At 36.8% G+C, this 12,685-nt stretch overlaps 1 protein-coding gene across 1 annotated transcript in view; it reads left to right on the forward strand.

The window, feature by feature from the left end:
- The window catches only part of PJA2 (praja ring finger ubiquitin ligase 2), a 33,785-nt gene that overhangs the window by 4,869 nt on the left and 16,231 nt on the right, over window positions 1-12,685 (forward strand). Inside the window, 3 exon segments of the mRNA XM_062604205.1 lie at window positions 6,528-6,728; window positions 10,250-10,269; window positions 10,271-11,292. Coding sequence (XP_062460189.1) covers window positions 6,528-6,728; window positions 10,250-10,269; window positions 10,271-11,292 — 1,243 coding nt within the window.

A 12,685-nucleotide genomic window follows, 5' to 3' on the forward strand; every position in this document is an offset into this window, starting at 1 on the left:
ATAATTAATGCCTGAAAAATAAATCACTGAAGCATATTCTATTTTTAGTGTGTATGTAGCTGAGCTGATAACACTTGTGGAAATAATCACCACTCAAATATCCTAGTGTTCTCAAATATTCTAGTGAACAGCCTAAAGTTATTGCTAAAAGAAAGACTTTGAAGAACGAACCTTTGTATTAATAAATCTAGCCCTTTAGAAAACCATTAAATTTTTGCTTATGTTCTAGTGTACTGTTTTTGGCTGGGATAGAGTTGCATTTCTTCATAGATGCTGGTGTGGGGCTGTTTTTTCGACCTTGCTGAGAACAGAAATAACAGGGATGTTTTAGTTCTTGCTGAGCTGTGTTTATATAGAGCCAAGGCCTTTTTTGCTTCTCACTCCACCCCAGCAGTGAGCAGGGTGCCCAGAAGCTGGGGAGGGGGACACAGCCAGAACAACTGATCCCAACTGACCACAGTGATGTTCCATGGCATCATGCTCAACAATAAAACTGATGGGGGGAAAAGGAGGTTGCCAAGCCACTGTCTTTATCTCAGCCCATGAGTTTTCTCACCTCTACCCTTCTGACTCACTCCTTTGTCTCACTGGGTGACAAGGGTGAATGACTGTGTAGTTCACTTAGCTGCCTACTGGGGTTAGACCATGGCATGGCTTCGAGATAAATCCCAGACAGTGAAGGGAGATTCTAACTGAATATGTTCATTGTTTTCAGTAGTAATTTGCCAGTCTGTAGTTTGAAGCTTGTGAGCATAATAAAATATTTAAGTAATTTCAGCATTAATTTGGCCATAGTGGTAAGAGAGGGAAATTGCCAGTAATATGTTGTTTTAAGTTATTGAAATATTCCTCTCCCTTTTGGATTTTTCTATGGCTTTCTTTTGTTAACTGAAGAGGGTATTGAGTGGGAGTTGGTTTTAAGTTTATATATGTATATATATGTATATATATGTATATGTATATATATGTATATATATTTATATACATTCATATACTTCTGGGAGTAAATGCAGATTATTATTTTATTTTTTAAGTTGGTAATCAAGAAAACAGTTGTGCATTACCATTTCAAACTTTGAATGTGAGATCCTGTTCCTTGCCTTGTGGAAGAAAATGGTTGCTGTAATTCATAGAAGTAAAAGCGAAAGAACAGTTCAGTACATTAAAGGAGGTTTGGTTTTCTGTCTAAGTCAAGTGTTGGTGAGATTGAGACCAGAATGTGCATACAAGTGTTTTTTAAATGCTGGGAAAAATCGGAGTGGAAAAACTTATGGGTTACTGAAAGATTGAAAAAAAAAAAAAAAACCTATTTCAATACTTGAAGTTCATTTTGCATGTCCTAAAAAAAAAAAACAAAAAACAAAACACCAACCAGTTAAATATCTTCTGCAGCAGGTGATTATGACATGCACTCCTCCTCCTTTCCCTCTTTGGGATTAAAAACACATGAGACTGTTCCCTCCTAGCTTCTTCTTCCTGCTCCATGCCATACACTCATAATCTGGTTTTCCCCTGGTGATGCATGTAACAGTCCTAGGGGTGATGTTTCTAGGTTTAGGGAACATTTTTTTTTTTTAGTGGAACTTACAAAACTCAGTTGCCACTGCCTTAAACTACAAAAAGTGTCAGGTGGGTAAGGGAAGGTTTTCAGTATTTCAGCTCTTGGAATAAAGGACAGATCTTGTTCAGGTGTTCAGAAAAGTTTAGATAAAATATGATTAATTTATATAATTTTTACTGTTGCTTCTATGGACTAGACTGCTCTAATGAAGTGGTGCCATCCAGGTATATCAGAGCAGTTCTTGGAGTCATGAAGAAGTTCTGACTGCCTCTGTGGCAGTTGATATTGCCTCAGTCAGGAGTTAGATGTACAGTCATAATTGGTGCCTTGCATCTGCCTGGGTGGTGGTGATTTGTTTGAGTAGTGTTATAGATATGTCATGCACTCCTTGAGCTCAGAAAGCTACTTCTCTTGTTTCTAGTATGTGGGATTTGAGAGGATATGGGAGAACAAAAGGTAGTGGAGAAGAGAGTAAAGGCAGATGTCTGGGTTTCAGTAGGTAAGGACTCGGATCCTGTTGGAGGACTATGCATGCAACTTGACAGGGAACTCCAGTGGTCTTAAATTTGGCTCTGTAAATTAGACTGGTTTTGAGGTTTATTTGTAGGATTGTGTTCAAAGGGATGGATAATTTCTGGATATTTGAGTGCTGGGTTGTGAACACATATATTCATGCCTCTACAGTGAACCTTGAGCATTGTGTTACTTCTGAAAAAAACAGTAAGGTGTTTTTTTGTGGGAGAGGACAAGTTGGTTATGCAAGTCAGATGGATTTGGGCTAGGTTCTGGAGCTTTCTGTGTTACAGCCTGTAGTTTATTGGCTTTAGGGAGTGAAGTCCTTAGTTCAGTATTCGCAGAAGTAAAAAGGAAACATACTGCTCTGCATCAGTGATAAAGGCAGTGCCTGAGAAAGGCTAGACCTACCTGTTTATGCATTTTGCATTTTTAGAAGATACTTTCTCCTGGTTTTCTTAATCCATCTCTGGTAATCTAAAATGCTTTTCTGCTTTATGCAGCTGCTAACAAACCTTTGAAGAATTCAGGTGACTGTAGTACCTTTTTGAAAGGATAGAGGTTTGTGTGTATATAAGCATCTTTGACCTGAGAAATGAGTAACTCGCCTGTTCCCTTATCTTGGTTATTTAGTCACTGGTGTGTTGCATCTGTAAGAGTAGTAAGTTTTGCAGAACTATGTCTTGTCGGCACGTATTGGGTGTGTTTTGAAGAGGCCTGCTAAACTGAGCTTCTGAAAGAAGACAGACCAATACCCACTTCTATGGTTGTGCTATCCTGGAAGAACTTGAGAAGAGGATATTATGTGTCTTGGGAACTAGATTGCCTAAAGGGTTTCTTTGTAAATTGGTTCTCTGCTTTCACGTGACTAAATGGCACATATTAGACATGCAGGTAAATTAATGCATGACTCCTTCTCTTATTTTGAGATATTTTGAATCTAGGTAGAAGTTAGTTTCTCCTGTAAGCCAAATGTGACAGACCAACTTTTAGTAAATGGTGAAAGCTTTCACTATATTGATCTAATATATCTTTCCTAGGGCAGAAGAATAACTGCATGATGTATCTTAAGAACAGTTTAATACAAGATGGAATGAAAAAATATAATGCATTGCAACCAGCTTTAAAGATTTTGCATGCTGTGAACATCAATTTAAAAAAAGTAAAACATTTGCTTTCAGGGAGTTTGACTCTCAGGAGCCCACATCAGTTTCTGAACAATACTGGTCTTTTAGTAAACAAACTAAAATTAAGAATTAGGCAGTTATGTTGCATTTTTACCTTTTTTGTTTCAATCACTTGTACTGCCAGCTTCCTCTGTTGCTATGCCAATTTACTAATGTAAGTGTTGGATTCTGCTCTAAGCTTGGATGTGGCTGCTTGTTGTCTGCTCCTTCTGGCAGTCTGCTAACCAGCTATGTTATAATCGGTGAAAATTTAAGAATTTCACAGCTTGTTTGAATAAAAATGACTTGCTGGTTTACTTAAAAGGATATTAACTGGCTGACTAATTAAGAATATTGTTAGTCCCCTGTTTCTTGCATTAATTGCACAGACTTTTTTGGCAAAGATGGTAGAGAGTTTTCAACTTCCAGATGATTGCAGAAGTAGCATAGTTAATAACAAATTGACAATTTTATGTTCCATTATTTAATATGGGCAGGTTTGGACAAATACCTGAAAATACTTTAAAAGATGATGATATGTAATCAAACTACACAGATAAATGAGAAAAAGGCCTCTGATACCTGCTAATTTTCTTCTGCAAATGTTCAACTGAGTTGCATCCCAGGTCTGTAGAAATAAGCAATATCACCATATTGCATCTAGTGAGGGGCATGTTTGGACTTATACAGTGTTCATAGAACTGGGCTATGGTTTGAGAGATTTCATGTGTGAGAAAACTGAAAAGAAGACATGACTAGGATTTCATTTTTTAAGGGAGATTTAGAGCCATAGATATAATGTGTGAATAATACCACATTTTTGTAGCAAATGGTTCCTTAGAATTGGCTAAAAATAATAAAAAGTGAAGCTGACAGCATTAGATAAAAGATTCCTTATATTATAATTTGCTTATATGTTGCAATTTTAAGCAATTGAATTATAAATACTTTCCTTTTATTTTTAAGCACTACAAGTATTGTTACTTTTGCTGTCAGTTCACCTGGGAGTGAAACTGATACTTCAGACTCTTGTGGCAGGTGTTTTATTGTGAGTGTAATTTTGCTTGGTTTACTCCAACTGTATCTTTTTTTTTTTCTATGTCAGGCTGGAAGAGAAAGTGATTATATCATATTTGTTTTCTTGGAACTTGCATTTTTTTTCTTAGGCTCTGAAACTTCCACCATCATTATACCACTAATATTTCTGTGTTGGTTGTTTCTTTTTTGTTTTTGTTTTTTTTTCCTCTGTGTGTGTGTGTGTATTCTGTGTAGTAGGTTGGTGTTGTGGGTGTTAGTTGTTGGTGGGGTTCTTTTGTTTGTTTTTGTGCTTTGTTGTTTTTTTGCCTGTTTTGTTTTTATTTGCTTTGGTTGTAGTTTTTTTGTTTGGTTGGTTGTTTTTTGTTTGTTTGTGGTTTTTTTTGTTTTTTTTTTCCTCATTTTCCTCCTGTGGGGAAGATGAGGCAGCAAGTATTTGTTTTTTTTCCACTGAAATTTGACTGAAGTGCAGAACTGCTAGGAAATGTTTTCAGAATTGCCATACTGGCAACTGTAGACCAAAATCTTACAGGATACTATGTGTCTGAACCTCTTAAGACTAGCTCCTACTAGAAGTTCTAGCTTACAGTAGGTAGCTTTCTTCTGTTTGCTTCATCATTAAAGCTTCTAAGGGATCATGTGATTTCTGTGAGTGCAGACCCAAGAAAATACTCCTTTTTTTTTTTTTTTCCCCTTGCGTTTTATTTTTGTGAGTTATGCTAGGTTAGACAGCTAACAGAGTTAGTTTCCTGTATGTCAGTCCTAGCTGACAGCTTCAACAGTGAGGCTAGTTTAAAAAAAAACAAGAACAAAAAACCAGTACTTGGACTCTTTGGTAGTTGGTACATGTGTGCAGTTGTATCTTCTAGGCAGTCCACATATTGGCTATTCTGCTTGAAGCTGCATAAAATAACTGCCAATAAATATTTTTTTTTGCATATATGTATTCTCTTTTAAAGGGTAGTGAAGAGATCAATTTCATAGAAAAAAAAAAGCTTTCTTTTCTGGAGTTCAGAAAACTGTATTACTGGTTGCAGATTCCATTTTCATGGACTTCAATGTCTCCTTTGTCAGTTTGACTCCTTGAATGGCTACATTGTTAATTCCATATCTTGTAAAGATTAAAAGTGACTTAGAGGGACACAAAAAGCCACTGAGCATCTGCAGTACTGAACTTCTAAAAGCATTTGTCCAAACAACAGCCTTTGGATACGAACCCTTCTGCTAAATTATTAATAGTGAGTCTTTCTGGGGGCCTGGTTTTGGTTTGAGAGACAATAGCAAACCAAACCAGACACCAGAAATGCCCCAGAAAGTGAACATGTATGGATTTTTCACTGTATTTCCAATTTTAAATAAGGTGCAGATAACTAGAGAATGAAACTCCACATCTTAACACCCCTGGAAGTGTTCATGGTCAGGTTGGACAGGGCTTTGAGCAACCTGGTCTAATGGAAGACGCCCACTGCCCATGGCATGGAACTAGATGAACTTTGAGCTCCCTTCCAAATGAAACTATTCTATGCTAATAGCTGATTCTACTCCTGTAGTAAAATCTCTCTTCATTTCAATATTGGCAGCTTTCCACCACTGTTTTTCAAGTTTTCTTGTACACTTATGCCATGTTTTTTTGGCAAAAGCATTAAGATCTGTTAATACAGAATGCTGCTATAATAGCAACCCTTTGTGGACAATTGCCTTGTATGGCCATGCCTGCACATGAAGTGTGAAGAATAAAGCCTTCTTTCTGAGACTTAGGACTTCTGTTTTAGAAGATGTGATTTGATTAATTGTACTCTTTCCATCACAGAGGTAAGCCAGCTAGTGCTAGTTCAGTTTTTTGCATTACCTGAAGGCTTTTCCTCTATAATGCTTGCAAACATTTTGTAAGCTGACAGATGTGCTGTGTCACAGCTATGTGCAGAAGTGCATTACATTTGAAGAAAAAAAGTCAAGTGACATCTGGGCTTTTTTTTTTAAAGTCTCTTATTTACTACAGACATGTTAAGATGGGGGCAAAACTGCTGTTTGTCAGTGTTTTGTGTAGATGAAAAGTATGTGTTTTCACAACATATGTGCTGAGAGCACTCCAGGTTCTCAGTAATTTTATTATTAGTGAAGTTCAAGACCTTACAGGGATAGGAAATTTTTGCTAAAAAAATTATATCAAAGTGTTGGAAAAGAGGGAAATTATCAAGTCATAATGTTGTCTCAAAAGTCTGTCTTTTTCTTTCCTCCATAATCTTACGTAGCAATGGATAAAGAAAGTGGCAAGCCTGTCTGGCGCAAGCCATCAAGAAGATGTCGGACTATTACAGGTAGAAGATATGGAAGAAGGTATGCCTATGTTGGTTTTACACCATCTTCGGATAGCCAAGTCAGAGATGAACATCAACACAATGAAGACCACAAACGATTAGAACTAGAGGATATTCAGAAAGCGAATTCTTTAGGTACGTGCGTATCTTTGTGTATGTCCATTTAATTGCAAACTGAGATACTTGGGAGTGGAGGGAAAAGGCACATGGAGGGAATGTGAAGGGAAAATGGTAGCCACTTAGCATGTGTAAAGTACAATTCATCTGGCTTCATAGAATGAAACTTACTATGAAGGCAAATTGAAGTATATCTATCTTAGGCTGTTTAGTTTTGCCTGAGGAAGGGCCTTCCTGAGGGAGTTAATTCTTTCTAACCAACCTGATAACTAAAACATTGTATAATTCAAATTATTTTTGTCTTCAGATCAAACAACAAATCACATTTACATCTAACCTGTTTGGAACTAGGCTATGAAATATTTGACATATGGACCAGGTTGTTCTGTCTTGGTCAACTGTCATATAGTTAGTGGGAATTAGTTTAAGCCTATGAAACATCTTTAAAGGTTTTTTTCCATTTGTTTATACCAGTCAGAGCAGTTCCTTTATTTAATGAATATAGAATGTTAGTGTTTCCGAAAATGTCTTTTGTGTTTTCAGTGTCGAATAATAATTTTGTAGAGAAATACAAAATGGCTTATTGAATTAGACTTGGTCCCATCTCTGTCAGTGTATGAGGTTTTCTGCTAAAAAAAACCACCCAAGAACCAACCAACCAACCTCACCAAAACCAATCAAATAACAACAGCAACAAAAAAATTCAAACAAACCAAACCAACCAAACCAAAAACCAGCCAAACAGCAATCAACCCTTTTTTTTTTTTTTTGATATAGTTTTAGATGTTCCAAAGCTGCAGGTCCTGCACTTGGGTCACAGCAACCCCATACAATGCTACAGGCTTGGGGTTGCTACAGCTAGAAAGCTGCCTGGTGGAAAAGGACCTTGGGGTGTTGTTCAGCAGCCACCTGACTATGAGATGGCAGTGCGCATCAGCATCCTGGCCTGTATCCGCAATAGTGCAGACAGCAGAACCAGGGCAATGATTGTCCCCCTATACTGGGCACTGGTGAGGCTGTACCTCGAATCCTGTGTTCAGTTCTGGGCCCCTCACTACAAGAGAGACATTGAGGTGCTGGAGTGGGTCCAGTGAAAAGCAACAAAGCTGTTGAGGGGTCTAGAGAGCAAGTTGTGTGAGGACTGACTGAGGGGACTGGTTTAGTTTGGAGAAAAGGAGACTGAGAGGAGACCTTATTGCTCTCTACAACTGCCTAAGAGGAGGTTGTAGTGAGGTGAGCGTCAGTCTCATCTCTTGAGTAGGAAGAGGAAATGACCTCAATCTGCCCCCGGGGAGGTTTAGATTGGATATTAGGAAAAATTTCTTCACAGAGAGGGTTGTCAGGCACTGGAACAGGCTGCCCAGGGAAGTGGTTGAGTCACCATCCCTGGAGGTATTAAAATACATGTTGATGTGCACCTTGGAACACTATTTAGTGATGGATTTAGCAGTGCTAGCTCAACAGCTGGACTTGATCTTCAGGGTCTTGTCCAACCTAAGTGATTCCGTGATTCTATACAGTAGCATTTTTGTCCTCCTTCCTTTACAGACTTTATAAACTATTTTGTAACTGCTTTCTCCTTCTAATTTTCTGGGACTTTGTTATTTTAGGTTTGTTAGTTGTTTGTTTGGGTTTTCTTGATAATTGCATATTGCTAATGTAACTCTATCATGGCATTGATCTTTGAGACTGTTATGTGATGTAGATAATATTGGCATGGTTTTATTTTTCTTGTCATTTTAACATTATTGCAGTTGTTTGTTTCATACACTTTCTACACTTTCATCTAGTTAAAGATTCATTTCCTCTACAGAAGTGTTGACACTTGTGGAGATCTTCCTTCTGTTTCTCTATAATGTTCACTTTTCTTGTTTCCCTTACTTAGAAATGAGCATGTTATTATTTTAGGGGTCACAAGAAATATGCATTTTAGAGTGTGTTATCTCCTTGTTCATATACAAAGCAACTGTATTAAGAACTCTTGAACGACTCATTTTCTACATTAAATCTAATAATAAATTGCCTTTCCTTTTATATTTTGTCCTTTTTTCATGTTATGGCTTTTCACATTTATTTTTGAGAAATGTTTTGGATTGACTTCTGTTACCTCAGCTAGGTTGCATTTTCCCTAGTGAGTAGTTATTTTTTGATGGGTGGGTACTAGCTAAAAACATGCTGTGTATTTCCTTGCTAGTTGGTGTAACATCTTATATGCATCTAAGCAACTATGGAAGATGGGTAGAAGAAGGCATCCTTGGAAATATTAAAAATCTGTCTGCATTTGGTCCTTGGTAACCTGCTACAGGTGACCCTGCTTGAGCAAAAGGGGTGAACTGGATTGTCTTCAGAGGTGCCTGCCTACCAAGCTCAGCTGTTAGTAATTTTGTGAAGGAGCTTCAAGTTTTTTGTTAGATAAAACGTAATATTACAGTATTGCTTCCTGAAAGTCAGACTTCTAGAGCTGGGAGGCATGGCTCTCATAAGAGTTCAGCCTCATAAGGGAGCCTACACATAGATTAGGTATGTTAAATGAGATGTGCTTTTTCTTTTTTTTTTTTTCAACCCTTGGAATTCTCATTTTACATGATTTACTACCTCCACCTGATTTTGAAATAATGTGCTAGAAAACCCCTTCAATTAACCATGCATCTCATTTTTCTTCACCTTTTCTTCACCTTCACCTTTTCTTCACCTGTAGTTAAGTCAAAATCTCTTGATGAGATTACTCAAAATTTTAAAGTCTACATTAGTTATGCAAGCCATTGTATGTCAAAAAATTGTTTGGACTATTGCCTTGCTTAGAAGTTTGTCAATTAATTGAACTAAACATTAAATTCATAGTAGGAGCAATATATGTATTTTTACCTTCTATAATTCTTGCTGCTGGGTTTGTTTATTGTCCATTTATGCAAGAGGTGTTCGAGTGTAATATAACCATACTGAATTTGTGATGATGGTAACTGCTAACTGTATTTCCACATTCATGCCTGCAATTATTTGCTTCTTATGAGGAGTTGCATTCACAGCTGCATGTACAAAATATAGTGCTATTAGTGTGTAATTTGTAGTAGCAAGAAATAAATTCATCTTAGTGTGGCAGGAGGCACAATTTAGCTAGTTAATGAATGGATAGTCTGATTTTTAGCTTATAGAGGGAAATGTAGATTTTTTTTTTAATCTTGTAGTAATTTTTTCAGCTTTCCTGTTCTTATCTTAAAATTCCCCTTTATATATAAACAGTGTAAAATGCTGCTTTTGTAAAAGTGTTTCCCTAACATGTGGATTTTTTTTTTTCATATCACAGGTTAAGCTGAAACTGTAGCGTTTAAGTCTACTTCTATATGCTTAGTTTATATAAATGAGAACATAAATGTATTGGTACAGAATGACTGCATCTTTGGTAAATGTTTCTCTTAATCAAATTGCACTGCAGTCCTAGTGAACTATCCTTTCTTTTTCATGAGTATTTGTTATACTTGAGAATGTTTTTGTTGGTTTTGATTATTCCAATGCATTCTTTCTTACAAATTTCTGTAAAGACCCCAGTCCACCAGTTCAAAGTTTCTTCTTGTTTATTAGGTGAGCCTCTGTTAGAAATTACTGGAACTGGAGAACCTGTTTGCGCAAGTGTATCAAGTCAAACTTTGGAAGCGAACATGTCACCTTTTTCTTTATTCTCTTATGGTCTGGAAGGCAACCAAATCTCAGGGGACTTTATGAAGCCTGACAAAAATTTTGAGGGCCTTGCAGAATATGCGACTGCTGGATGTAATGATTGGAATGGTCAGAATGGAATTGCTTTTGTAAACATGGACTCTTACAAGCCACATGGTGGTGCTGGAGAAGATCATACTCACGATGAATTTTCTTTGGGAACAGAAGAAGCAGTTGTGCTCCAGGAAACAAGAAATAAAATATATTCTCAGTTTGAAAAAGTCAGAGAGTCATTTACTGACTTACAGTCTCAATTGTCCGGTCTCAATCACAGTGTTACTAGAGAATGTTGTGAAGAAGCAGGACCAATGCCTTTAATGAGATATTTTAGCATAGATTCAGACTTGGCATGTCCAAACAGCAGGACATCTACAACATCTGATGAAGATCAAGCCATACTGAAAAGTAACCCAAGTGATACAGTTCATGAAGTACAGCAGATAAAAAGTAGAGAGAATGTTGAAATCCAAACCCCTAGAGCAATTGCTAATGAGCTACATGTCATTGATGACCAAGGAAGTTCACTTGAACTAGTAGTGAGACCTAAAATAAGAAAACAAAATACTTCAAACGAGTTGGAGAAAGAGAGGCTGCTTCTTGATGATGAGGAAGGGGAAAGTATTTCCTGGAGGAGAACTGAAACTGATGAAGTTCAGCAAGGGTGTGCTGAATGTGCTTTAAATAGCCAAGATATTAATTCTAGTATGTTCTTTGGCTCAAGAGGGCATGAAGTTCATCGAAACAACACAGAACTAAGGAAAAATGCAGCAGCTCAAGAAGGAAAAAATGTTCTGGAAGATAGTACTTCTTGGGATGGGCTTGAAGACTGCAGCAGACACTTACCAATGTACCGGAAAGATGAAGACAGGTAAAATTTAAGTTTTGTTTTAGTATTGAATCTTTTGTGTACCTAATGTGCAAATCTGAATAGTTTGTTAGGAGATGGTTTGTTAGCAAACACAAGCAATTTTGGAATATGATCAGATAACAAGATGCCAGCTTTTCCTTTCAGTTTTTCTTCACCCTTCTTCAAGTCCATCTAAAGAAATGGTGATGGTGCTTTCTTCTAGTAATGTAAAAAGCCTTTTCTTATGTTTAAGGCCAAAGTGTCTTACCACTAAGGAAGACTACTTTTCCATTTTATTTTTGCTGAGCAGATGAAGGGTAGAGACAGAAAAGCTTGTTCAGCATAGGTTTTGGCAAATCATAGGGCTTTGAAAGTCCCCTTCAGGACTTGTAATTTTCAGTTGTTCTTTTTGCGATCAGATGTCAATATTCTGCATTACAGCATGTTTATATTCTTATCCCCAGCCTTTTGAAAGAAACTTTTCTTCCTTGTTATATCTGAACAATAACTTCATAGGATTGCTTATAGTTCCATTTTCTGATGATAGTCCTTTACACTAGTGGGTGTTTCCAAAGTGACTATTATAGTTTCAGATCTGTACAAATGGCTCCAACTTGTACACCAGGGTCAGTATTCAGGCTTCTTCTATTCTGAGCTCTTTACCCAGAAGACAAATTAATTTGGATGGAATTTACATTGATTAACTTCTACTCATATAGTGCTGGGTTAAGAGCTTTTCACTGTGGATTGGAATTGGGTAACTGAGGTATTTGAGGGTAAAAACATTTCTAACATTCTGTTCATATACGTCAGATGCAGTAGTGTTGTTTTTTTGATTTTTTTTTTTTTTTCCCTATGTTTCTTCCAGTTTGCTTTCATCTTGCAGATTCTGTTACCGCTGCATTTTTAACATGACATGTCTTCTAGATGTTGTGTTTTTTTGTGTGTGCTTGACATAAAGCTTCATAAGCTAACCTGCTTAGTGTAGATTGTGTTTCCACTGCTTCTATAGAGAGAACAGCATGAAAATTAGTCTACATAAACTCTTGTCCTTAAAATATCTTACAGTCCCGATTATGAAGAAACAAAATCCTTAAGGCATTGTAAAATGAGGTAGTAGACTTAATTTGGGTTTGTTATTCAAGAAATAGGAGGACTTGCAAATGAATCCTTTCCTTCCTTGTAAGATTTACTTTTTGCAAGTTTTTGTTACTGTGTGATCTTTTCCATATCTGAAATGTTGCTACTACAAAATTAAAATGTAATGGAGAAAAAGGAATATATTTTACATTTATAGCATGGCAAAAAATACAGCTTGCTTGTCTGAAAGTGACTGTATTTGTCATCATGGCAGCAACTAAACCACTAAACAAGGAAAATGTGTATTCTTGAACTTAAAAAATATAATTTCCTT

The sequence above is a fragment of the Pezoporus occidentalis genome, unplaced genomic scaffold (assembly GCF_034315485.1).
Source record: "Pezoporus occidentalis ecotype Australia unplaced genomic scaffold, CSIRO_AGI_Poc_V1 ctg84, whole genome shotgun sequence".
Classification (NCBI taxonomy): domain Eukaryota; kingdom Metazoa; phylum Chordata; class Aves; order Psittaciformes; family Psittacidae; genus Pezoporus; species Pezoporus occidentalis.